Consider the following 25,213-nt stretch of genomic DNA (forward strand, 5'->3'; position numbering starts at 1 on the left):
CTTCTTTACCTTTTTCTTTACCCTCTCGTCTCCCTACATTCTCCTTATTTTCACAACAAAATTGAATGGGTCGCAACAAATCAGGAAAAAGCATCAATAAAAAAACAAAATGCATCACCTGTATATGTTAAACATTTTATTATTCAAAACAGGAATAACAGGTGATCTATTGTGTAAAATGAAGTGAGTGCAGAGCAGACAGATTGTTGGTCGTCCTCACAGAGGACAAACACCCTGCTGGTTCACCAGGTCTGATGAGACCGGATACTCTTCAGTCTGTGAGGATGGAGACACAGAGACAGAGCAAACACACATGAATATATATGGTTAGTTGTTTGAATACACAAGGCTTTATGTAAGATTAGAGTTGTTTTATCTGATGCTGTTTTGTGCTGGGTCTGTGTGACCTCTGACCTTTTCAGCAGCTCCTCTGTCGACACCTCTGTGTCTTCACCGTCACTGTCCTCATCACTGTCCTCTGAGCTGCTGTCTGATGCCTCCTTCTTATTCTTCTTCTGCTGCTTCGCTTTGTGTTTGTGCTTCTTATGTTTCTTCTTCTACAAAACAAAATGTAAAGTCAAGATCACAGCTGCAGTAAGAAGAATGAATGAACACTGTTTCATTAAATACACTTTTTTCTTGTTTTCTGACCTTCTTGTCCTTCTTGTGTTTGTGCTGCTTCTTGTTTTTGTGTTTCTTCTCTTTGCTCTTCTTACTGGGTTTCTCCTCTTCACTGGGGGAGCAGAGGGAGGTGGCACCTCCTCTGACTGAACAGGGGAACACAAGTATTTATTTTAATGACGAGGCTGCGATTTTCTACATGTTTTCTACATTACACCTTTAAAAAAAAAGAAACTAAATATTTATGAGGTGTTTTTAAAGATTTACGTCTTCAGTGGGAAGTTACAAAATGTTCTGAGCAGAATCTTAACAACCTGATTTTTCTCTCTGTTGACGCAAGAGCAAATTAAACAATTTTTATTTTAAACAATCTCAGCAGCAGGTTGTTTGTTTTCCTGTCTGGAGGTTGATACTCAGAAGTGTGTGGACTCACTGAGAGCACCTGAAGGAGGCGGCAGCTTTGGACCAAACTCCTCCTGCGTTGAGGTCTGAGACAAAACCACCGCTTCTTATTAAAAAACACAAGAGCAGAAAACTGTTAAAGTCAGAATCAGAATCCTACATGTTTACAATAACGTTACTTGTTAGTGGATTACTTCAGTGGATCTGTAATAACCTTGAGGGACATCAAAATGTAAAAAGAATTTAAACATTTTTAGGAGATCTTCAAAGGTGTAGTATGAACCTTTTATGGTGTTTTCACGAACCTCAAATTTGGTCTTCAAAAACCGACTTTAACCACCACCTGACTTGTACCTTAACGTTCTGTTGTGGTTCCACTGTTCTCCCCTCGTTCTGAACTTATTTATGACACAGAGGAAACAATTTCCTCTGACGGGTCTTTGTGTGGTTTTGGTCCAAACCCAGATAAGACTGCTGTTCAGATCTGCCCAAATGAACTGTACAGATATGGGGTCAACCACAGTCCGATTCAACAGGACTCAAGATTTTATTGCAAATGCAGCAGATAAAAATGACGATGACGTGATGTTCTGTTTTGTGAAGCACAGTGGAAACACAAAAGAGAACCTTGAACCAAAGCCGGACATGTTCAGGTTCAAGTTCAGCTCAGAAGGAGGTTGTTAAATTCTCATTGTGAGAGAAGCCTGAAACTGTATTTCTGTCCTGTGGAGGAGAGGGGAATCTGAGGGTGTGGTTGTGTTACCTGTCTGCTGGTTGGATTTAGTGGTGGTGGAGGAGGAGGTGCCAGAAGAGGAGGTGACGGAGGAGGTGGAGGTGATGTTGGAGGAGATGTTGAAGAGGTTCGGCACCTGTGGGTCCATTTTCCCCTCATCCTCCTTTGTGTCCTTTTCCTCCTCCTCATCCTCACTCTCTCCCTCTGATGAAGAGGACTTCTCATCAGAAGAGTTGGCGAAGATGGCCTTAAACAGATCCATAGGAGGCCTGCTCTCTTCCTCTTCCTCCTCCTCCTCATCATCACCTTCTTTCTTCTTGTCTGAGCTTTGCTCTTCTGCTGACTTTGTCTATATGAAGAGAAAAGAGGAGGTCAGATTCCTGCTTCCCAGATGGATGAACCCTTCAGATTTTTACGACTATCGACACCGTACCTCTGTTCTGTCGCCTGGAGCCTGATGGTTGGTGGGAGCAGGTAAAGCAGGTACAGAGGTTTGCTCCAGTTTGGCCTCAGTTTGTTCACTCAGCGGCTTGTTCTTCTTCTTCTCTTCCTTCTGGTCTGAAACGTCCCACCTCGACTTCTTCCCCGTCTCTGGAGGCTTTGGAGGAGCTGAGGAGGAGGAAGAGGAAGTCAAGTGACGTTAACCAGAGAGAAAATGAAGAGACAAACAGAAACAACTATTTTTTCTGGACCATGAGGAATAATGAGGTCGTGCTTAAATATTAAAAAGAAGGAGGGAAGTTGATAACATTTTAACAACCTCATTACTGCCACCCTCAGGTGGAGGGGTGTGATGAAAACTGCAGCTGCTCTGAGGTCAATTTAGCAGATCCGAGCGCTCCCTGTCTCCTGAACCCTGGAGGTGAATGAACCTACCTGTCGTCTCTCTGCTCTCTGTCACAGTCAGGAAGTTGAAGACGGAAAATTTGTCTCTCTTCACCTTTGGCAGACCAATCATACCTGACCTGCAGGAACAATCAGACACACAGTTAGATTTTTATATCTGTGCAGACAAACAGGAACTCAACAAACTCACAGACATTCAGTTAAATTTACAGCCTCTGATTAAATGACTGGGACGTTACAACATCCAGTTAAAGAAGTGTGATGTCGTACCCAGGGTACGGGTCAGGGACGTTGAACCTCTTGCAGAGCAGTTTGTCAGGATGCCACTCAAATGTTTCTCTGGTCAGTTTTCCAAACATCTTCATCTTGACAGCGGCCTGTTTGTCGTCCACGTCACCCTGACAACCAAAAAAAGCAACAAACATCAGACTGTCTGCAGTGAGCAACAAACAAGAGCCTTCAGTGTTCTTAAAAGTTCAGGTTAGGGGAAAAGAGCTAACATCGTCGTACCTCCTGGTCCCTGTTGACCGCTACATTGTCGTCGTCCTCCTGGTGTTTGGCTCTGGTGAAGCGGGAGGAGAGCGAGGAGGAGGTGGGTCTGTACAGGATGGAGGCTCGGACGAACTCCTCCCTCTCCCTGCTGCGCTCCCACTCCGTCATCCCCTGGTCCAGACTTTGGTCCAGGGCGTCTAAAACACAAATCAGGTTTACATTTGATTTCCAGGTTTAGGGATGCTTGCAGTACATGATGGGACCTGCAGGACAGATCCTCATACCTTTGTCTCCCTGTTTGAGGCGGCTCAGGTAGAACTCGTAGCGCGCCTGTTTGCTCGGGTTATTCTCAAACGGTCTGAAGGTCTGTGAGGAGGTCTGGACGCCTCTCCACGACACCAGAGCCTCGTGCTGCTGCTGCTGGAGTCCGGAGGACGCTGCGGCACTCAGAGCCAATGACCCCGCCGACGACCCCGCCGACGACCCAGCTGACGACCCAGCTGACGACCCAGCCAACCGCGGGGCATTGCAGGATTCTATGGTGGGGGTTTTGGTGGAGGGAGGGTTGGAGGAGTTGCGGAGGTTGAGGAGTCGCTCCCTATCTTCAGGCCTCAGCAGCTCCATGACTGAACTGGGACCTGATTGTGATTCAGGACAACGACAGGAGGACTCTTTTACTCAAGAAGGTGACTTACCTAAGAACGTCTGTGTCGCTAATTGAATCTTTTCATACCTTGCAGGGCGTCCTCTCCCAGCAGCGCCCTCCTCTGGCCAGAGTCCAGCTGGTGGCGTCCTCCTTGTTGGGGCTCCTCTTTGACCATGTGGCCCCTGGAGGTCCTCAGAGCTTCAGCCAGAGCCGGACTGACCCCAGAGAGATGTGAAACACTGACTGCAGGATTGAAACGATGGACCGGTCTGTAGTCACGGGGCAGCACGGGGGGAGGGAAGATCTACAGAGAAACACAGCAGTTTATTAGAGATTGTTTTTTTTTTTTAAACAGACAACACACAACGACAGATCCTAACATATAAGTTTAAGGTGCTTACAGTCTTTTCCTCGGCTGGTTTTTGAGCCAGAGTGAATCCCTCCAGGATTTTACCAAGGTATGATGCATCTTTGTTTTTGTCTAAAAATGAAAAAAAATATATATATATTTACAACACTTCTTAAAACAGGTTTTACTAATAAAAAATGTTTCTTAGAAATCTATTTGTACATTCCATCTGTACAAGACGCTTTACAGAAATATGTTTAAATATAAAGGACAAGTACGAATTCTACAAAATCTCTCTTCCAGCCAGTGTTACCTCTTTTCTTGGTGTACTGCTGCGGTGCCGTCCAGCCGTACAGTCCGTCTCCAGGCTCCTCTCCTCCCAGCACTGAGTCGTACCTGGACATGGAGTCTCTGTGGTACACATCGTCATCATCGTCATCCTCCAGGGCCCCAACCCCGAACGCCTGCAGGTCAAAGGTCACCAGAGGCATTTAGAGTTTGAGAACAGCAGACGTCTTTTTTTTAAAAACTTCAGAAATCCCACCTGTCCGGCCACGCCTCCTCTCCGTGAGCTCCTCTGAGTGTCTCCAAACAGACGACTCCTCGTCTCAGACTGAGGTTTAAACAAGTCGATGTGCTCAGGTGCTCCTTGGCCCAGCAGAGCCAGGCCTGGATCCAGACCACGGTACCCCAGACCCTGAACTCCCAGCCTGGGGCTGAAGTCCACTGGAGTCACGTCCTTCGGGGCAAAGGTCACATTCTCTGGAGCAAAGTCGTCATCGTCGTCCTGACGGGAAAAGACGGGGAGGAACAGGAAGTATTCACGTTCACATTCTTATGAAGCAGCTTAAACACTTTCTTTTTATTTAAAAGCGTCGGTGATAAAGATGAAGCTGATGGGAACTGAGACCTGACTGACGAAAAAGTATCACCACATTTTAACAAGTGGAGACGGTAGGATTTTCAACACAACGTTTCAACTTCACATCTTCATCTTTAATCTCACGACCTGATAAAGTTATACCTGTAAGCATTAAATTGCCTTTTGTGGGAGTATTTATTCAGTGTGTGGGTGTCGGCCAATGCACCCAAAAATATGCAATCAGCATCAGCTCAGTTTCAGTCAGCCTGACTGAAACAGTGGTGCTGAAATAACTAGTCCACCGAACATGTTTTTGGGATTTTTATAGACTAATCAGTTTATGGCTTAATTGTTAAAAACCTAAATCTTGGCTCAGGCCTCTGGTAGCAGCTGCAGCACAAACTGTGTTTCTGAGACAACAAACAAGAAAACCACTGAAAACAACAACATTTCTCTGATGGTGGAAACCAAACAGCGCTCCTGGAGCCTGGACTGAGGCTGGTCTTCAGCCCTGTATGTCTGACTATGGAGCACAGGTACTGTGTGAAGTGCCAGGGACAGGGGTTATAAAAACACCCAGATGTTAGCTGGTCAGTCAGAGCTGCAGCAGCTCATGGAGGTTCTTAAAGCACTTTTAGTGAGATCATGACGTTGACTAAATGTCCATAACTCCACTAAGAATTCAGAGAAAAAGAGGCTGCAGAACTTGGCTGAGACTCTAAGTTTCAATAGAGATGATTCAGTAAAATGTAAACTATGATGAGTTTACAGGGACACTGTCAGACTTCTGTTCTGGACAAACCATCAGACTGTGGTCAACTGCCTCACCCACCTCTGAGTCCTCTGAACCAGCAGGAGGCAGCGCACAACCGTACAATCTGACCTCATCTGTCAGGAGGAGAAGACGACAAGGAGTTTTCATTTACTACCTACTGTCCTTTATCCCAAACATCCCTTTATTACAATTGATAAAACTAAATCACAGGACTCATGATACAAATAAAAAGACAGGATCTAATAATAATATATTTCAAATTGTTGAATAGAAAGAAAAAGAAAGTCTACAGGAGAAGAGAGATTTCAGGTAGCGTACGAACCAGTCTGCTGTCGACGCGCTTTCCTCTTCACACGAGGCCCGACACCCTGACCTTCCTTCCATCCCATCCTCCTCAGCAGCTCCACCCCGATGGACGACCTGGGAGACAAAACCTCAGACTCAAACACAGACTCACATCAGGAGAAAACTCCCACTGATTTTACCGAAACTGATTTCATGAGTTTTCAATTTTTATTTTAATTATTCAGGTTTCCTGAACATCGTATTCCCTCCTGTAACTGGTGAAAAGGCCCCTGGTTCACAGTGAATGGTGCAGGTGTTGTCAGTTACCTGGCAGGTGCAATCAGATCCTCCAGCAGAGTGTCTCCGGGGATCAGTGCAGTCTGAGCGTTGATGGCTCTCGCCTTCTCTCTGGCCGCGTCTCTACGGCTGGACGAGAACTCCTGACTGGTGGTGATCTCTCTGGGAGCGATGCCATGCTCGCTGAAGTCCTGACGCACAACAGCAACCAACAACATTTACTTAGTAATTTACTTAAGAAAACTCTACAATCCTCAAAAACTTTTCCATCTCCCACCAATAAATATCCTGTTCTGAGCACATGAAGAATAATCTGTTAATTAAAGTGTGTTTCTGTTCCTGAAACCAGACAAAGATCTCAATGATTTCTGACCACCATCTTTCACCATCTACCACTCAGAGTTTTTACAGTTTTCTCCCTTAGGACGGTCGTACCTCCTCATCCATGAAGTCCTCTGGCCTGGCATGATGTTGATCAGCTTTCTGTTGCCGTGACGACACAAAGGTTGACGGGGCCCAGCCTAAAAACACACACAAACAAAAATGCTGAGTTGAGTTTGAAAATAAATGTGGTTTGAGCTGAAACTCCTCACAGAAACAAACTGAAACATGAAAAAATTTAAGCTGTGTCACAGGCAGAGTACAACATGTGAGCGATTTCCCAGCAAATACATGTTAATACCTATGTAATCTAAACTATATTCAATTTGTCAGAGTGAGGGAAAAGCTGAACACTGGTCTGACATGGATCCAGATCTTTTATTAACAGAAAGCTGAGCAGGAGATGTGATGCAGCGGCACTGACCTTCTTTAGAGCCGACAGTGTTGAAGTAACCGGCTGAAAATCCTCCAGTGAACGCTCCGTGGAACCTTTTGTATCGTCCTTTCTCATCTTTGACTGTCTGCTCGTGGAGTGGGATGGGTTTCTTCAACGGCTCATCTGCAACAAACACACAAAACACATGGAAACATAAACACACAAAACACACCATATATCCAGTGATGGAGGAAGTATTCAGTTCCTTTAAAGTAAACCTGCATATGTGTAACCAGGAGAATGTGCCCATTAACAAAACTAAGATACTTAATATTAGAGCTGAAATTATTATTCAATCACCAGAATATTAATCATAAGAGTATTTTTTTATAATTGACTATTCATTAGTTTTCAAATTTTCTGTATTTTAGGGGACATCATTTTAAGGATCTGTCCTACAGCATAGTAAAATGAATATATTAGACTGTTGGTAGACCAATAAAAAAAAAGGGAACACTTCGTCACCCTGGAAATTATAACATTATGGCATATTTCCCTATTTTCTGGTGTTTCACAGCCCAAATAACTACTTGATATATCAAGAAAATGATCAATAGATGAACTGCTAATTTAGTAAAAGTTTCGTAAAAATGTTTTCGTAAAAAGAGTTTAGTTTCCATCCGATACAGAGGAAGAGTCTTATAAAACTGAAATATTCAAGAGCACTGAAGTTAATTGTGCTTAAGAATAACACCGGAGTAAATATACAAACTTTCATCCTCTGTGTAGCTGTCTCACTATACAACATTAACCTTACCTACCTACAAAAACCGACAGTAAAGCCTTTCATGTAGCAAAAGTTATTTAACATATCACATGATTAAGAATAATTTCTGAGCCGAATACACAACTGGACAATGACGATTCGGAAAAATAACTTCAATGAAAATGCAGCTGTATATAACTTATGCCGGTACATACGGGAATTTTAAAGAGATATTTAATTTGAGTCTGGTTTACAAACCAGTGGGCTATGCTAACAGCTCAGAGTCTGTTGTTAGCTAACTGGTCGTTAGCTTAGCATCCTGTAGTGACCGTTGGAGACGTCGCAGCTCATTTATCTCCTCATAAAACAATCAGAATCTGTTACCGTGCAGGCGAACGGATTAATTACGGATTAAATTGAACTCTACCTTCCTCCAGAGGCTCCAGGGGGATCCCGTAAGTCACAAAATCCTCTTCGCTGTCACTGTCGGACGCCATGTTTGTACTACAACTACGGTAACCGCGGTTAAACAAACTTTGCGATGGGCGGCGAAGTGTTAATTCTAATATTTCAGTAGTAAAATGGCGACGTCTTGTGGTGGTGACATGTACAACAGCATTAAAGGATCATTTCAAATAGAAAAACACATTTTCTCATTTGCCTCCAGTTTTAGTTGTAGCTGACTGAGCACATTCAGCTAAATATTCTTTATTTAGAACAAAACACGCTTCCAACCACTTTTAAAATTATTCCAAGAAGGTGAGAGAGGTCAGAGCGAGTGCAGCAAACTGAAACCTATTTATTCTATATGTTTATTGTAAGTCTGAGATGTGTAAGGTTTCCTTTCCTAACTTGATCTGTTTTTATAAAAATTGACCTCCTATTTTATTGATATTTCCAACTTTAACACATTCAATAACTGTTGGTCTTTGATAAGATCTTGTCTGCTTTTAAGATATTATCATTTGCTTGTTCTGTAAGTCATTCTAATGAGAAACTTTTACATTTGTATTGTCCTGCATCACTGGAATGACTTTAGTTTAAGATAAAGTCTATTGAAAGATATTCCTGAATTAATTAAATTATTGAACTGAATTAATTAAACTGTGAAGGCAACACAACCAGTGTTAATGTGATTGAATCTTGGTTTATGCAGATAGATAGATAGATAGATAGATAGATAGATAGATAGATAGATAGATAGATAGATAGATAGATAGATAGATAGATGTGATGTTTCTGATTTAACAGTATAAGCTGGTTTGCTGCTTCAGAGGAGATGAATTGTTGGCTATCAAATGTCTGTCCAAAGCTCACAACAGTTTGTCATTTGTTTTCATTGAGCCTGAAATCGCTCACACCCCCTCAGTGATCTATAAAACCTCACGCTGCTTGACACAAACCAAACGCCTGGCTCAGCAGAAAGCCGAGGCCCCGTAAAGATCCAAATCTGAGACCACCACCCCCCGGCCTCGGCTGCACAGAAAACACAGAGCACTCCTTGCTCTTTGTAACATGACCGAGCTGCTGAACTTCAGGGGGTTTAAACTAACTGAACCTGGAAAGAGCTGGACTGAGCTCAGGGTGGGGTGCACAGGGGTCAGTCTGGTGGGGGTGATATGTGATGTTTGAGCCAGGAAGATGGACTCAGGACAGAACCAGGGTAGAGTCAGGACAAAGCCTGGGCAGTTCTGCAGAAAGAAGGCTGCAGGACTCAGCTGTTAATGTTGGGGAGGGGGGGTAATACTGGATATTATCTCCTGATATAACTGGAGGAAATCGTCATGACATCAACAGGGTGCGGTTTGATTCACACTGAGCAGCCTGAGGAGAGGAGATCAACACTGGGAGCCAAACATGATATAAAACACAGATAAAACTGCTGACAGTGTAAATATTAGGTCATGTGATCGTAGATTATGAAGGTAAAACCTGAGCAGTGTAAAGTGAGAAAAGGAAATGAAAAGCAAGGGAAGAAGGTTGGGAGGAAAAGGAGAGTGAGGGTAGAATGATCTATCACAAGGCAGCTTAGATTTTAGAGGAACATTTATCACAGTAGAAAAAAACACATGATGTGAAGTTTTTTTAAGGAAAAACATGAGAAACATCAGCAGAGATGAAACTGTTCTGCCCACGGCCACTAGGTTTCACTGTCCACTCACAGTTGGAGTGACTCTGCGTTTATCTAACAGCTGGATTTACTAGTTTCTCTGCACATTCATACATGATATTCAACATGAAACAAGCACAGTACAAAAGAAAACTGAGCAGACAACTGGTCCACATCTCTAAAACATTTAATAATTATAAATTCTTTTCCATTTAATACAGCTTCATTTGTCCAAGAAAAATGAAGCCAATCAGAAATGTTTTGTACATGCTCCTTTATTTTTTGATCCTCCTGGACGTGGATGATACCAGAGATGTTCTGCTCTTCTTCACACATGATTCTTCTCAGCTGAAGGTTTTCTATTGGATTAAAGTCCAGGGACAACCTTGGCCAGGTCACAGCTTTCACTGTTTTCTTGTGTGATTTTTTGCATTTGTGTTTGGGATCATTGTCCTGTTGGAAACTCTCCTCTCCTGCCAGACTGAGACTTATCTTTTCATTCAGGTGTGGGGTAAATAAACCTGCACCTTCTGCTCTCATGCAGCGTCATATCAGCTCTCTCCCACCTCCATGTTTCACTGTGGTTTCATCTGACCCAAGAATGTGCTGCCAACATTCACCAGGCCTCTCTTCATGCTCTGAGTAAAGTTTAATCTGCAGCTTTGTGCAGTTTCTACTCCGACTTTATGCATCCTTCTCATCAGTCACTGAAACACCAGGTTGCACAGATAGAAGCGCTGACCAGCATGTTATTGGTTGCTTGGCTCTTCCTTCACCTCTTCACCACTGCTGCACATGAGTTTCAGTTCATGTTCGGTCTCCTACTGATGCTTCTGTTCCCTCTCTCCATCTCTATGTAGCCTCACAGTTTCACAAGTTACTTATTGTTCAGGTGAGTCATGTTGCATTAAATGTAACCAGGGCTCGACATAAGTACCTAAGTACCACTGCTGAATTCAGTCTGTATTTGGCGAGTGGCACAGTCACTCTTACTAGCCACATTTTTAACTTTTGAATATATTCAAAAGTTAACTGAAGTAATAGACACATTGCACCTGTGACACTACAACTCCCATGAGCACCTGCAAACATTGTTTGTAACCTTGAAGGAGAGGACTAGCTTCCTGTTCATCAGCAGCAGAGCCACTATCGCCTGACTGTGTGTGTTAGAAAAAAAAAACAGTGATCTTTTGATCTGACTTTCAGATGTTTGTCAATCTGTGATTTTAAAACAGACCTACAGCACTTGTAGGAGCTTTCATTGTGCTTAACATAATGACTTGTCAACCTGTGTCCTCTAAGACACGCACATGAAACAGGAGGAGAGAGTGCACATAAATTAGGTGAACAACACATGGTAGAGGGAACACTGGTTACTAAATAACCTACCCCCCCGTCTCAATCGGTTGCATGTTTTCATGCTAAAGGAGCTTTACCTCATCATAGGTATTTATGTAGTCGTAGTGTTTGGTTTTTATAGTGGTCATTTACATTAAAAAGGGTTGTAAATTTAGCTCTTCAACTCAATGGTAGCACACCACAGTCAGCTTTAATCAAATAAAATGCAACTTCCCAACTAGAAACTTATGGCTGACTTTGGACTTTGGAAAACCAGCAGCCACAGTGGCTGCTGAGCAAAAAAGTCAATGTAAAGCCCTGAACACAACCCAGGACAGAGGAGAGGAAGCTGTGGGGTTCACAGGTTCTTCAGGCTTCATTGGAAATCACAGATGTGATCAACATGTTGGTTGAACTTTGAAGTTTGTTTTTGTTGCAGTCTGTCTCACCTGTTTGTATTTAATTAAACATCAGATCACATACTCTGCATTTAGAGTAAAAAAAATACAAATATGGTAAGAACTCTGAGTCATTTAACAGATAAGTGACATTGCACAAGTTTTATTGTCGACTGTAAATAACTGCATCTGCTGTCAGGTCTTGCATCTGTAAAACATCTGCCTTGTTTTAACGTTATTCCTCAGAGTTTGAATTCACCTAACCTGCAGAGGAGAGTGTGATCTATTAACTGATCCGAGAACAGGGAAATCCACAAAGCTGTTTTCACCAGGCAGCACCAACAATTATAATGCAGCAGTGTGATGCAACCACTAACATGATGCTTGAAATCATTTTAATTTCTTTTTTTCTTTTTTCTTTTTCTTTTTTTTAACAGTTGGTTCATGAATTCCTTTTATAGTGTCTTCTTCTTTTTTTAAAATTCTTCACCCAGTTCTCAAACAAACACAACATAATGAATAATTAATACATTTAACACATGTTTAATTTAACATGTCTCAGAGACGCACAGTGGATTTCTGTCATGTGTCTTTCAGGGTCTCTGGTGAGTTTTGACTGTCAAACAATGCATGCTGGGAAATCTTTAAAACACACTGACCATGTTTCTTTAAAAACTGTATTTAACAAGTTCAGTGAACTCATCATTTCAAGTCAAGAAGGAGCCATGTTTCTGAAAATGAGAAAAGATTAGTTGCTTCCATTTAATTCCTGTATGCTGTTTTAATGTACAGGGGTGGACAAAATAATAGAAACACCACACAACATAGGTCAACAGCAGCAGCACATCTGAAACAGCAGGACTGTTGGTTAAGACTGAGTTAGCTTTAGTTAGGTGTTTCTAATAAACTGACAGTGTATACAGGACAGCTACAGATACACAGGGATAGTGAACCATTTCTCCTGTATTTGGTCTGTGGAGCTGAGGGATAGAGAGGACGGTGGAGGGAAAAGTAACAGTGTGACAGCACATCTGGAGCTGGATTCAGCCTCACCTGCCTGCTCTCCTCACCTGACACAGGTCTTTCATAGAGGTCATCAAATAATGAAGTGAGCTGCTCAGTGTTGGACCATCAGATAATATTACAGCATACGTTATGATGTCGGCACAGCTCTGGCCCAGAACTTCCACCTTCGCTCTGCTTGGCGTTCAAACTGGCCTCATCCACAGAGATGAATATTTGAGATGCTGTCCAGGCTTCGAGCTCCAAGATTCTAGAAGATAAATCCACAATGAAACATCAGAGTTACACCACTACACTAGTTTACATTATGCCTAAACATATCCTGATTTGATGAGGCAGCAGACTTGATCAGTACTCTCACGGTAGTTGTAATGTCCTGAAGTTCTCTGAGCTTTATGTTAATAATAATGATAATTTTATTTATATAAACACCTTTCAAAACAACTGTCACAATGTGCACAAGGAAGGATAATTAAAAGAAAACAATCAGAATCAAAGATGATGGATAAAATAACATAAAATCAATTTAAATCAGTTTAAAATGACACATAAACAGATAAAAGTAATAGTACATAAAGGATAAAAATAACTTACTAAAGTAACAGATAAAATGAATTACAGATATAATTATTATTATAATGATTATTTATAATGATTATGTAAAAGCCACTCAGTAAAGGTGAGTTTTTAGAGACGACAGTGAGGTTTCTAGTCTAAGTTCCTCAGGGGGTTGAGGTCTGAACAGCAAAGATCCTGTTACCCCTGGTTTTCATTAATTTCTGGAGGGAAGCTAACAGGATCTGATCAGAAGATCTCAGACCATGAGCTGGTGAGTACTGATTTACCAGTTCAGTATAGTAGGTTGGTGCCAGACCATGCAGAGAAAAGTCAAGAGTAATACAGGCAGCCAGTGAAGGGAAGCTAAAACAGGGGAGATTTGATCATGCTTTCATGCTCTGGTCAAAAGTCTGGCAGCTCCAACCAGCAGGAGGAAACAGTTGTGTTCAAAAATCAAACCAACAATGAACATATATTCTATCTAAAGAGCTGAAGAACACAGCTCAGTCAGATGCTCGTGTAGAAAACACATCACCTGTTGGTTTGCCAGAAGTTTTGGGAACTGATTCCAGTGCAGGGTGTTGTAGGTTTGGCTGCTCTCAGACCAGCCTCTCCCACTGATAAACCAGAGTTGATGATCAATTACAGCCCCTCTAATCACATCTGAGACTTCAGCTCTGGGCCTTCCTCCTCACACATACATACTCCTCTCCTCCTCCTCCTCCTCCTCCTCCTCCTCTGCAGCAATCTCTCCTCAGTTTTTATTCTGAAATAAGTTGTGTCTTTTAATGCAAAAAAGCAACTTGTTATTTGTGCTGCTGGTCTTGGCCAAGTCTCCTTTAAAAGAGAGATTCTTAATCTCAGTGGGAACTTCCTGATTAAATAAAGGCTTAATAATTAAAATGAAATTCTGTGGCTGGGTCCATGTTTACAGAGAAAAACTCTTTTAAACACCTCAGCTGTGGTTGATGTTTGTTTTTTCCTTCTTTTGGACATAAACACAGCAGATTTTGGTCATTTTTTGTTTTGTTTTGAACATAAACGAACAGTTTTTTACAGTAAATGTGTAAAATGGGCTGTAAATACACAGAGGTTTGTTGGTGGTTTGAGTTTGATTGAGAGAAAAGAGTTAATGGGTTTTTAAAGATGTGGTGATTGAATGGCTGTTGTGATCCACAGTCGCTCTGACTGTGTGAGGAGTTTTGTAAAAGTGAACTCAGTGAAGAAAGTGTGAGTAAAAACCTGCATGTGTATGTATATGTGTGTGTTTACTTTAACTAAACCTGAAATAACCTGAAACGAAGCTGACATCCTCTGCTGAAGTAAAGAATGAGAGTTGTTCTTCTTTTTGCTGTCGGTGTCCTCGGGTCATGTTGGAGCAGCGTTACACCTCCTCGGCTCTAAATGTCATCATGGTGCGATAATTCCGAGCCGCCTGAAATATTAAAGAGACGAACGTTCAGGCTGCTGCACAGAAACTCATGACTAAAGCATTAAGAGCTGCTTCTGATCTGCCTCTGCAGGTCTGCTGCTGCATGAGGCAACACACTGCAACCCTTAGCCATAGTGTGTGTGTGTGTGTGTGTGTGTGTGTGTGTGTGTGTGGATCCTAACAAGAACATGAAGAAGAGAAGAAGAAGAGAGAGTGTGGAAAAGAGGATAAAAGGTTGCAGAAAAGAAGAATGAGGATGAATTGAGTGAAGCAAAGAGCAAAGATGGAGAAGAGATGGCAGAGGGAAAGGTAGAGGAGGAAAGAAGGGGACAGGGATGCATGTTAGGAGGTAGGAAAGGAAGGGAGGAAGTAGGAAAGAGAAGGAGGATGCATGGAGGAAAGAAAGAAAGGATGAGGTTGGGAGGTGAGGAAGAAAAGAAGCAACTAATAAGTAAAAAAAGGGAAGACTGGGAAGGGAGGAGCAGGTCCAGAACTAAGGAAGGAATGAAGAAGGGAAGGAAAGAAGGCGATAGAAAAAGAGGATAGGAAGTAGAAAAGAGAGGGAAGTATGTATAGAAAGATGGAGTTATGGAGGGGAAGTAGTTGGTGAAAGGTAAGAAGAGAAGGTGGGGAAGGGAGCAGGAGATACAGAAGGAGGGAAGGAAGTACAAAGCAAAAAAGTGTGGTTGGTAGGGAAAAAAGAGAAGTAGAAAAGGGAAGATATATGTATTGAAGGAAAGCAGGGAAAGAGAGGCTGAAGGAAGGCCTGAGGTACAGGAAGAATGAAGAAGGGAAGGAACCGAGAAAATAAGGAGAGGGAGGAAAGAAGCGACTAACTAGTAAAAAAGTGAAGGTTGGGAAGGGAGCATAAAGTCCAGAAAGGAGAGGTAGAGGAATGAAGGTGGTAGGGAAGGAAAAAGTGGGGGAAGGAGGTGTTAAGGAAGAGTACCAGGGGTAGGAAAGGAAGAGAAGAAATAGAGAAGAGAAGGAGGATGTATGTATGAAAACGAGGAGGTATGGAGGAAGAAGGTCGTAGGGAAGGAAGTTAGGAAGCAGAAAAGAGAGGGAGGGAGGTATGTGTAGAAAGTTGAAGGTGTGGAGGAAAAAGAAAAGGTTGAGGTGGGGGGGAAAGTAGCAGAAAAGTATAAAGAGAAGGTGGAGAGGGGAGCGGGAGATACAGAGGGAGGAGAGGAAGTAGGAAGCAAATGAAGGAGGTAGGAAAGGAATTACGATGGCTTGAAGAGAAAATAATTATGTTGGAAAGGAAAGAGGATAAATAAAGAAGGATAGGAACCAAGGAAATAAGGTGAGGAAGGGAAGGAAAGAAGGAGGTGAAGAAGGAAGGAAGTAGGAAAAGAGAGGAAGCACAGAAGGAAAAGAAAGAAGGTAGGAAGACACAATGTATATATACACTATATGTGTGTATTTGAATGTGTGTGTGTGTTAAGCTGTCAGAGCGCTGGCTGCTGCTGCTCTGTGTGGAGGTTCTGGTTGGTTCTCATTCCTCCTCTGCTCTCTGGCTTGAAGCTTATCACAGCGAATTCCCTGCAAATCAGATTAGGACTGACGGACTTTGTCCTGCAGAGGGGGTGGGGTGGGGTGGGGGGTAAATAATGGTGTGCAGACAGTTTTCCAATCATCTGAAGTGACTAAACAACATTTCACTGAAAACTAATTGTGAACCCTGGATCCTCATCACTTCTTATTCAGCTTCAGTGTGGACACCCCCCCCCCCCCCCCTTTCCCCCAGGCCTCCTCCCAGCAGAGCAGATAGCGCTGTACGGCTGTTCATCATCAAAACTCCTTCAAAAGTAAGTAAAATTCAACAGGAGGGGGGAGTGAATACAAGAAAAAAAAAACAAAAAAAAAACCTGGAGCTGAGGCAGGACGTTCCCCGCGGCGCTGGGAGCTGCCAGCTCTGATCTGCGGGGGTGGAGGAGGGCTTTTGGAGGAGTTCAGAGGCGTTTTGGACAGTGAGAGAGAGAGAGAGAGAGAGAGAGGTGGGGGAGAGATTGGGAAAGCAGTGCAGAAAAGTGAAGAACATACAGATTCAGTTTTATGACGTTCTATTTAAAAAACACTGAAGCAACCAGAGCCAGGAGACATCTGAGGTCTGAAACTCACTGCTCAGTCCAGATACATGGGAGGGTGGTGCAGGGACACTTCTCACCCTCAACGGCTGCCATCTTGGCTACGTAGCAGAGGGGGAGGGACACAGCAACATGTTGCCATGTTGGATTTGAGACAACACCACTTGGTCGACATTCACACCCCAGTGAGTATACTGAGTACACAGTGTACCACATGTCAGTGTACTAACTGAAGTATCTGATTTCAGACACAGGAGGTGACACCAGGATCTGTCAGACCAGAGCGCAGGTTCACATCCTAGTGAATGTAAATTTCCACTAATAAAGGATTATCTTATCTTAGAGTCTCGTCTGTGGTTCAGATTCAGAGGAAGATGGTTGTTCTGGTTCAGTGTAAATAACCAGGTTGTGTCTGAGTCACTGTGAACTTTTTCTGTATTAAACCAGACCAGGATCTTTCCCTGAACCAGGGGCTGAGAGTATGAACAGAACCAGGAAGATGGAGTCACAGGTGGAGACTGAGCCACAGGATCAGATAAATTTCCTTGTGGCATTGACAGAAAATGCCATCACGTTTCCTGCAAACCATAGTTGCAGTTGCAGTTTAGTTGGTCACAGAGACAGTCCGTCTCCATCTGTCACATTTGAAGGCAGAGGACATTAGAGAATGGACCCAAGTGCAGACACAGACTGAAACTATTCAGAGATTTAATATGAACCAAAAGAAGTACAAAAGACTTACTGGCAGTTCAGGCAGGTGAAAGAGTCTGAGACAAAGACAGGAAGTAAAAGAAGAGAGAGAAAGAAACCAAGGAAAGTAACTTCAAAATAAAACAGGAAGTACAAGGACACCAGAAATACAATATCAAACATGAACCAAAAAACACAAGAAATACAACATGAAACAGAGAAATGAGAAGTCACTCCAGAGGCAGACTATGACGACATTTAATTCAGCTGATGAGAAATATTTTATTTTCTGTCAATGAAGGTTCGACCACTGCAGCATCTAAAATGACACCACTGTGCTGCAGAATCCTCGGGCTGAAAATTAAGATTTGTGGAGAAAAAGAAGTCTTTCCTGCCTGAGCACTTCCATTCTCAGGTTATGGGACACCTTTCTCCCCTCATTTCTTCCTTCACTCTTTCCTTCATCCTTCTTTCCTTCCCCTCAGTCTGTTATCCGCTGACAGACCTGATCTGCACTGAGCTCTGTCCTGCAGTGAGACAAGCTGAGCTGTTCATGTGAAAGAGTTTGGCTCCAGTTTGATTCTTGTGTGGGTTGAGGAAACAATGAGGGGGTGTGTTTTTCCTTCTTTCTATTTGGTCCAGTTAATAAAACATGTGATATTGCAGTTGTTTGTCCTGCTGTCAGCAGCCGTCAGTCAGCCAAACTCTTCGACTGCCTCACACTGTAAAAAAATCTGCTGGCGAGTGTTTCTGTCAGGTCTCATCTCACTCAGAAATAGTTGGACTCCTCTGCAGAGAAACATGTGGATGTCCTCTGTCTCTGCTGAAGCTAAAGAAACACCTGCTGATGTGTGTTTGCTCTGTTTTCCTCTTATGTAGTTTTATATTCTCTACCTGCCAAGGACGTGAAAATTAATTTCCTCTTTGCTTTTCTTCTCGGAACACAAAAACACAAACAAGAAAAAGACAAAGACATAGTGATGAGGAAAACAAAGAACAACACAGACGAGGAAGAACATTTGTCAGCTGCTGTCTTCACTGTCACTGTAAAATGAAATAAAAAGTGATCTGCAGTTGGGATAAAAAGAGGTGGATGCTTCATGTCTCTGCAGGGCACAGGAGGTTTGTAGTAAAGGTTTGTATGTTTTAAAGTGGATCTCTGAGTTTTTTCCTTCTGGAGGAATTTTAAAATGTTTCTGCTGACCTGATGCAAACATGCTGACACCATCATACAGGCCTGAGTGTGAACCAACATGACAACAGAAAAAAATAGACCCTCATCAGATGGTCTGTCAACAGTGCTCCAGTTCTCTTTCAGCCCTGACTTTTTCAGCATCTATCTGTTTCCATTCAGTCAAACTGTCCCATTAAAAGAAGCCGAATCAGCTGTGATCAGCTCCTGTTTGCAGTGTATCCATGATTTACAGACTACTATCACTGGATTACTGTGATACTGAAAGAAACTTAAAAACAGGAGGATTCTGAATGAAGCTCTGCAACCTCTTCTTCTCAGATTTCTAAGTGGATTTCTGGAGGTTTATTCCAGAGGGATATCAGAGATAATGATATCCTCAGGAAGTGGAAGTCACACTGAATCATATCAACACATCTGAGGTGTTCAGATCTGACTGACTGACCTGGTTACCTGGTTAGACTGTTTCCAGTTTTCATGCTAATCTAAGATAAGCTAGCTACGTCCTGGCTCTAGCTCTGTATTAAACTCAGAACTGTGATCTTTTCTTCACTACATGGGATTTTATTAAAGATATAATGTTACGAAGTGATTGATGAGGGAAGATTCCTGAAAACACTTTAACATCAGACCACAGTTACATGTTGAACCCTCGCTGACCTGTGTTTGACCTCTGACCTCAGATTTTAGTGCAGTTTGTGACTCTTGTTTCATTCTTGGTGAGAAAGCAGGTCAAGGTAAATCCAGCAGATTACTTCTTCATGACTTATCTCACACCATTTGCCTTCACGCTGCTTGTTATCCGCTTGTATTAGCCAGCTAGCATGAATCAGCTTACACACTCAAAAGGTCCCAAACCAGTTGACCCCCGTGTGACCTCCCAGGGCCTCTGAGTCCAGGTTAAGGTAGGTTTTTCTTAGAAACCACTAACTGTATATTACTTTTAAGCTGACTCCAGTAGTCATATGCTGAGACTGGATCTGTGAAAATCACCTACACAAACACACCACTGTTGATTTCCCATCAGCCCCCTGCAATCACATGCTCATTTCTCTCACTTTTACTGGAGATTAAGATGGTGGAGGAGATTATCACAGATCAGGCTGCTCTCTGTTAGAAAGGCTTCATATGGGAGAATGTACACAGCACAGGAGGAAAGTAAATCTGTTGAGGAATGGCAGTTCTCACACAGCCTGTACCCTGATGCCACAGAACATCAACCATCCATTCATTCCTCTGGGAAGCTCCAGATGGACCATATGTGTTCCACAGGAAGTTAGCGTATAAACAAGTTTGTTAACTTTTCAATGACATTTTTAGCTAACATTAGTAGCACGGTAGCTGTGCAACTTTTTGTATTTTGTCTTGTTAGGAACTTTGTAGCTGGCCTTTGAAAGTCCTTTAGCTCATACAGCCATATCAGTCATTTGTTCCTACACTTAAATACGACTAAGAATATGTCTCCTGAACAGTCTCTGTTTGGTTAGGTTTAGGTATAAAAACTAACCTGGTTTGGTTTAGGAAAAGATCCATCCTGGATCCTGATCCATCTATCCACCCAAACAACCTCCCAGCATTGACTTTTATCTACTTAATAAATGTTTTTATAGGAGGTCAGTCTCTGCATAGTGGTTCAAATGTCTTTTCACAAAATATCGCACAAAACTGGATCCACACCTGCAGACCAGCGTCCTCACAGTAAATACAACTGGACAGCTGTGATGGTGTTTTTATCCACCTGTAAAGACATGCATTTCCTTGACAGATCATGTTCTTACCATGAATGTAAAACATGTTTCTCTCATTAATAGACATTATCGTGCTGTGTGATGGCCATGTGGTAATATTCATCCAATGCATTCCACAGATACATTAATAAGGCAGGTTTGGGTTCATGGTTTCAAACACTCTCCCACATCATCATCATCACAGTTTCTGTGGGTTATTCACATAAGCAACATAACCACAGTCTGTTTTACTTAGATTCTTGAAGCATTCTGTCTCTATTAGTTTTAATAAGTTTACTTGATTATTTCTTCTTTTGTCTTTGAGTTACCGTGTCTGCTGCAACAGTCCTTCCTGCTTCAGGCTGAAGAGGTGGTTGAGGGTGGAGCCCGCTTAAATACAGAAGCTCAATAAGTGGACCACACCATCAGCTGCAGCAGGATGGGGGGTTGTTTCTGTGTATTGGGTTTTAGTCATTGTCTGTGTCATTTCTCCTCTTTTTGTTTTCAATGGCCTGATGAGCCACTATATGCATCTCCTTCACGTCTCATTTTATTAATGTCCTGTTCTGTTAGTGGTAATTTTTTGAGTAGAGTTTTTCTTGTTTGACCTTAAAATAAAGCCCATTTTTTGAAAAGGAAACCTGCGTCCACTTGTCCTTTAACTGCTTCGTCCCTAACATGCAGTGTAGGAGAAGATTAAATATAAAAGAGTGGTGCTCGGTTACAGCCACACTACAGGGATTCATCATCATGTCTCCACCAAAGATATAAACAGCTGAGCCCAGGTTTTAATTAAAATCAGTGAGCATCATTGTCTGTGAAAATAAAATCTGTTTGACCCCATAAAATTTCATGATCGTCATTGATAAAAATCTAATTACACACACCACACACGCTGTGACAGAGGAGTCCAAGCTGACATGATGAAGTGAGCTGTAACTCTGTGTTTACTGACCTTTGACCCTATAAACTTTATTAAACTAACCAGTCAGTGACAGAGGTTGAAGTGACCTGTCGATGGAGCAGTTCAGTCTACAGATAGGTTTCAAACACAGAAAACAGACAGATGGTGTGAAAACCTCAGATAATATTTCCATAACTGGACCATCGTCTTACTTTTTGAAATGGACAAAAATAGTTCAATCTTTTTATTAAACTAAGGATGTAATAAAATGTTAGAACTGTTCGGTGCAGCAGTAAACACCTGACCAACCTCACTGTCCAGCCAATCACAGAGCAGCAAGACATACAGGTGAGAACCAATGGACACTCTGCAGACAAAATATGGAAATTAACATGTTTATACTCAAGTACAAAAGCTCACAGATCAGTCACAGTGGGGCAAATGATATAAGGAGGTAGTGAAGGAAAGGAGGATGTATGAGACAGTAAAACAGTACATGCTGAAGGACAGAGGGAGGTAAAGAAGGAAAGGAGGGTGTAAAAGAGGAAAAAGGAGGGAAGAGGGGATGGAAGGAATAGTGAAAGAAAGATCAGTGAGGGAAAGAATAAGTTAGAGAAAGAAAAAATGTGGTGGTGAAAGAAAGAAGGATGTAGCAAAGGAAAGAAGGACATAGGGAAGGAAAAGAGTAAAAGAGGTAGTGAAGGAAGGAGGGGGTGGGGGACAGAAAAGGGTACTAAAACAGAGAAGGAGGTGGTGATGATGTAGGAAAGAAGAAGACAGGGTAGGTAATGTGACAAGGATGTAGAGAAGGAAAGAATGACATAAGGGAGGAGATCAGATGATAGTGAAGGAAACAAGGGTGTAAAGAAGGATGGGTGGTAACATTAACCTTGGCTCCAGCAGCAGATATTTGTCTTTTGTTTTTGTGTTTTTGTTTAAATCTCAGGCACAAACGAGGCTGACGACCTTGAACTGATGGAGCAGAGACTCCTGACAGTCTGCCGCCGCCACACAACAGGAAGTCAACAAACACAGGACAAAAGGTTTTCTGTATGTATGAGTGAGACCTGAGAGTTTCATTCCTCTGTCTAATAAACTGTGTGTTAAACTGCAGGCTGTTGAACCCACAGTGTGTGTGTGTGTGTGTGTGTGTGTGTGTGTGTGTGTGTGTTTATTGTTGATCATCAGGACACAAACCAGCTGGAACAACAGACACATTAAGACAAAGAGAAAGTGTTTGATGAACCTTCTGATCAGGATGGAGATTTTCTGTTTGTTTTAAAGCGACTAATTAATTATCAACGTCCCTGTCAGTTCTCTAAGATTCTGAGGTGATGATCAAAATTATCAAAAATACTAAAAGCACTGTACAAAGAAACAGGGAACACTATTAACAATATGTTCAAAATTATTTTACAGCAGGTTGACTGGAGGTAAACTGAAATATGTCACATTACATCGTGCATGTGGGGCATCAGAGTGTAGACGGCAGCTCAGAGAGATGCTGAGACCTGGAAACTTGGCTTGGACTTGTCTATAATAATATAACACAAAAAATATCATTCTGAAATATGTCATCCTGCATAATGAGTACTTTTATTTTTAGTAGTTAAAGTACATTTTATACTTTATTATAACTCTGAATCAATCAAATTCTTCATCTTAGATATCTGATGAATTCTTTTGTCCTGATCAGGTGGAGTCGCCTCACCTCAGTTTAAGTTGTTAAACCTATTTTTGGAGTGTAACTGTTTTGTGTTGGAAACTGTGGTGTCCAGAGCAGCAGTGAATCAGCACAAAAACTAAAACTCTGAAGAAGCAGGAAGTGGTTTCTCTGACTTCCTCTTTCAGGTTTACCAACAGAAGAGACAAGAGAGTGAGACACATGACAGACGGGCAGCGAGGACCGAGGACACCCCAGACCAAGGCCAGAAAATAAAACCTGCTGCAGAGTGGTTGGCAGAGACACAGACGTTGAATCCTCTTACGGCCCATGTGCCTGCTCGTCATTGCCCACACACAACACACAAAGGCTGAGCTCAGATCAGTTATATAAGTGTTCATATAAGCAGCAGACAGGAGTTGTAAAGAGCTTAAAAACCAAACAGTCAGCATGAAACTGTTAAAACACTGGTCACCAAACTGATTCAGAGGCCTGAAGGTCACAGTGTACAAAACACCCCCACACCCCCAACAACAAACTGACCCCACAGACCTGAAAACCTGATGTAACCTCAGTCCAGCTAAAAATAAAATAAGAAACTTCCCATAGTCTCAGACAAAGTTAAACAACAGTTTTCATCTTGTTAAAGTAACAGAATTTACTTTAACAAGATGGATCCTCTGGGTCCACTGTCACACTGTATATGGGTCAGATCCATGGGAGGTCTCCAGATCATCCCACAGATCCTGGATCAGACTTGAGACCAGGTCAACACCTTGTGCTCTATATAGTGTTCCTTGAGACATTTCTGAGCAGGACTGGTGGCGTAGTGGGTTTGTCCTGCTGGGGGAGGCCCCTGACATTAGGGAGTGCTTGGTCTTTGTGTATTTTGTTCCTGTCCGGACAATAATCGCAAGCAATCAACACAACCCAGTGAAAAAGGAGGGTGTTTTTATCGTCCAGTTACAGCAGCATCTAACTGAGTTACACTAGTGCAAAATGAATAAATAAATAAATCTAAATCAAACAAAAAACATGACAGCTCCTGTGAAAACTTATGTCACTACAACTTCCTTTTTCAGTTTCCATGTTATCCACTGATGCTCTCTTCGTTTTTTTACTTCTTTTTTTTTTTATTTCACTCAGTGTTTTGCAAAAATGTTTTTACAAATGAAATGAGACAAAAACAAACAACAAATAATAAATAAATAAATAAGTAATCACATTACTCTAATAGGTTACGAGGAACTAAGTTACAGCCCAGCACTAGTTAGTTAGTAGTTGTAGTTAAAACTATAACAGCTCCACATGGAGCAGCTCCAACAGTAAAATGATCTGATAATGTCAGATATGATCAGAGATCAGTCACAATACAATTAGTACTCTTGTTAGTAATACTTTTACCATATTTTGCTGATAATATTTCTGTATTTTTACTCAAGTATTGTTGTATTGTATTTTTACTTCCTCCTCCCCGGCTCCTTCAAACATCTCCAAAGAGTCAATTTTTAACTTGTTGCTAAACAAAAACAAAACAGGGAAGTAAACAGTAACTTGTTGTGTTTTTGATCTGTCTGACCTTTTGTTTTGGTCGATGAGCTCCAGACCATGCGCCCCCTCTTCTGTTTCTGTTGTCATGACGATGAGCTGTTCATCATCAGTGGGTGTGGGTGGGTAGCAATGGATGGATGGATGGATGTGCTGTGGGCCGAAGTTTTACAACCCACTGATCGCAGTGACTTCTGACCTTTGATGAGAAGGCAGACAGGCGTCACATGACCTTTAAACAGTCACATAAATGATTCCTTGTTTTCCTTCGGGCTGGAAGAAGTTCTCACATCTTTACCCCAATGTTCTTGTTTTAAAACCTAAGTGAGAATCTGCAATAGCAGAATTTAAACCAGTTTTTAATTAATTTGAACTGATCTACTGACTTTATCTGCAAAAAATAAAGTATAAAGCATGTTCCTGCACTTGAATTGTTAAAAATGAAACTTGATTTTTTTGTTTGTTTTCTGTCTTTTTTATTTTTTGTTCCTTCTTCCTTCAGTTTTGTTTCCCTCTATGTGCATTGATGACTCCTTTATTTAGTTCTTCTTCATTTTTGTGTAGACAACAGAGATTTCAGAGGCTGGAGTTGAACTCTGAGGTTTGACATTTCTTGCTAAATGTTGAGAATCACCTTCACTAAATCTACAGCTCAGATAAGGAACACACACTTAATGCACAGTTTTCACAATAATCTGTCATTGTGACC

At 42.0% G+C, this 25,213-nt stretch overlaps 1 protein-coding gene and 1 long non-coding RNA gene across 3 annotated transcripts; both read right to left on the reverse strand.

The window, feature by feature from the left end:
* Nucleotides 1-121: 121 nt before the first annotated feature.
* Nucleotides 122-8,364, reverse strand: gpatch1 (G patch domain containing 1). Of its 2 annotated transcripts, none has more exons than XM_018692799.2 (20): nucleotides 8,259-8,364; nucleotides 7,114-7,248; nucleotides 6,744-6,829; nucleotides 6,339-6,499; nucleotides 6,049-6,146; nucleotides 5,784-5,839; nucleotides 4,634-4,876; nucleotides 4,403-4,553; nucleotides 4,142-4,221; nucleotides 3,828-4,044; nucleotides 3,379-3,732; nucleotides 3,113-3,291; nucleotides 2,873-3,000; nucleotides 2,633-2,721; nucleotides 2,190-2,365; nucleotides 1,787-2,105; nucleotides 1,055-1,126; nucleotides 652-767; nucleotides 415-557; nucleotides 122-276 (listed from the first exon to the last, which is right to left on the reverse strand). In XM_018692799.2, exons 1-20 carry the CDS (start codon nucleotides 8,326-8,328, stop codon nucleotides 243-245), a joined length of 2,907 nt encoding a protein of 968 aa, XP_018548315.1. In that variant the 5' UTR covers nucleotides 8,329-8,364; the 3' UTR covers nucleotides 122-242. The 2 variants fall into 2 exon arrangements, with proteins under 2 accessions (XP_018548315.1, XP_018548314.1); XM_018692798.2 differs by having other exon boundaries at nucleotides 1,055-1,129.
* A 3,747-nt stretch (nucleotides 8,365-12,111) lies between these two features.
* On the reverse strand, nucleotides 12,112-16,663 carry LOC127142868 (uncharacterized). The gene is made up of 3 exons (XR_007813964.1): nucleotides 16,562-16,663; nucleotides 14,552-14,693; nucleotides 12,112-12,950 (listed from the first exon to the last, which is right to left on the reverse strand). It is a non-coding gene; the product is annotated as an uncharacterized LOC127142868 (long non-coding RNA).
* Between the last annotated feature and the right edge of the window lie 8,550 nt (nucleotides 16,664-25,213).

This window comes from Lates calcarifer, linkage group LG2 (genome assembly GCF_001640805.2).
Source record: "Lates calcarifer isolate ASB-BC8 linkage group LG2, TLL_Latcal_v3, whole genome shotgun sequence".
Taxonomy (NCBI): Eukaryota; Metazoa; Chordata; class Actinopteri; family Centropomidae; genus Lates; species Lates calcarifer.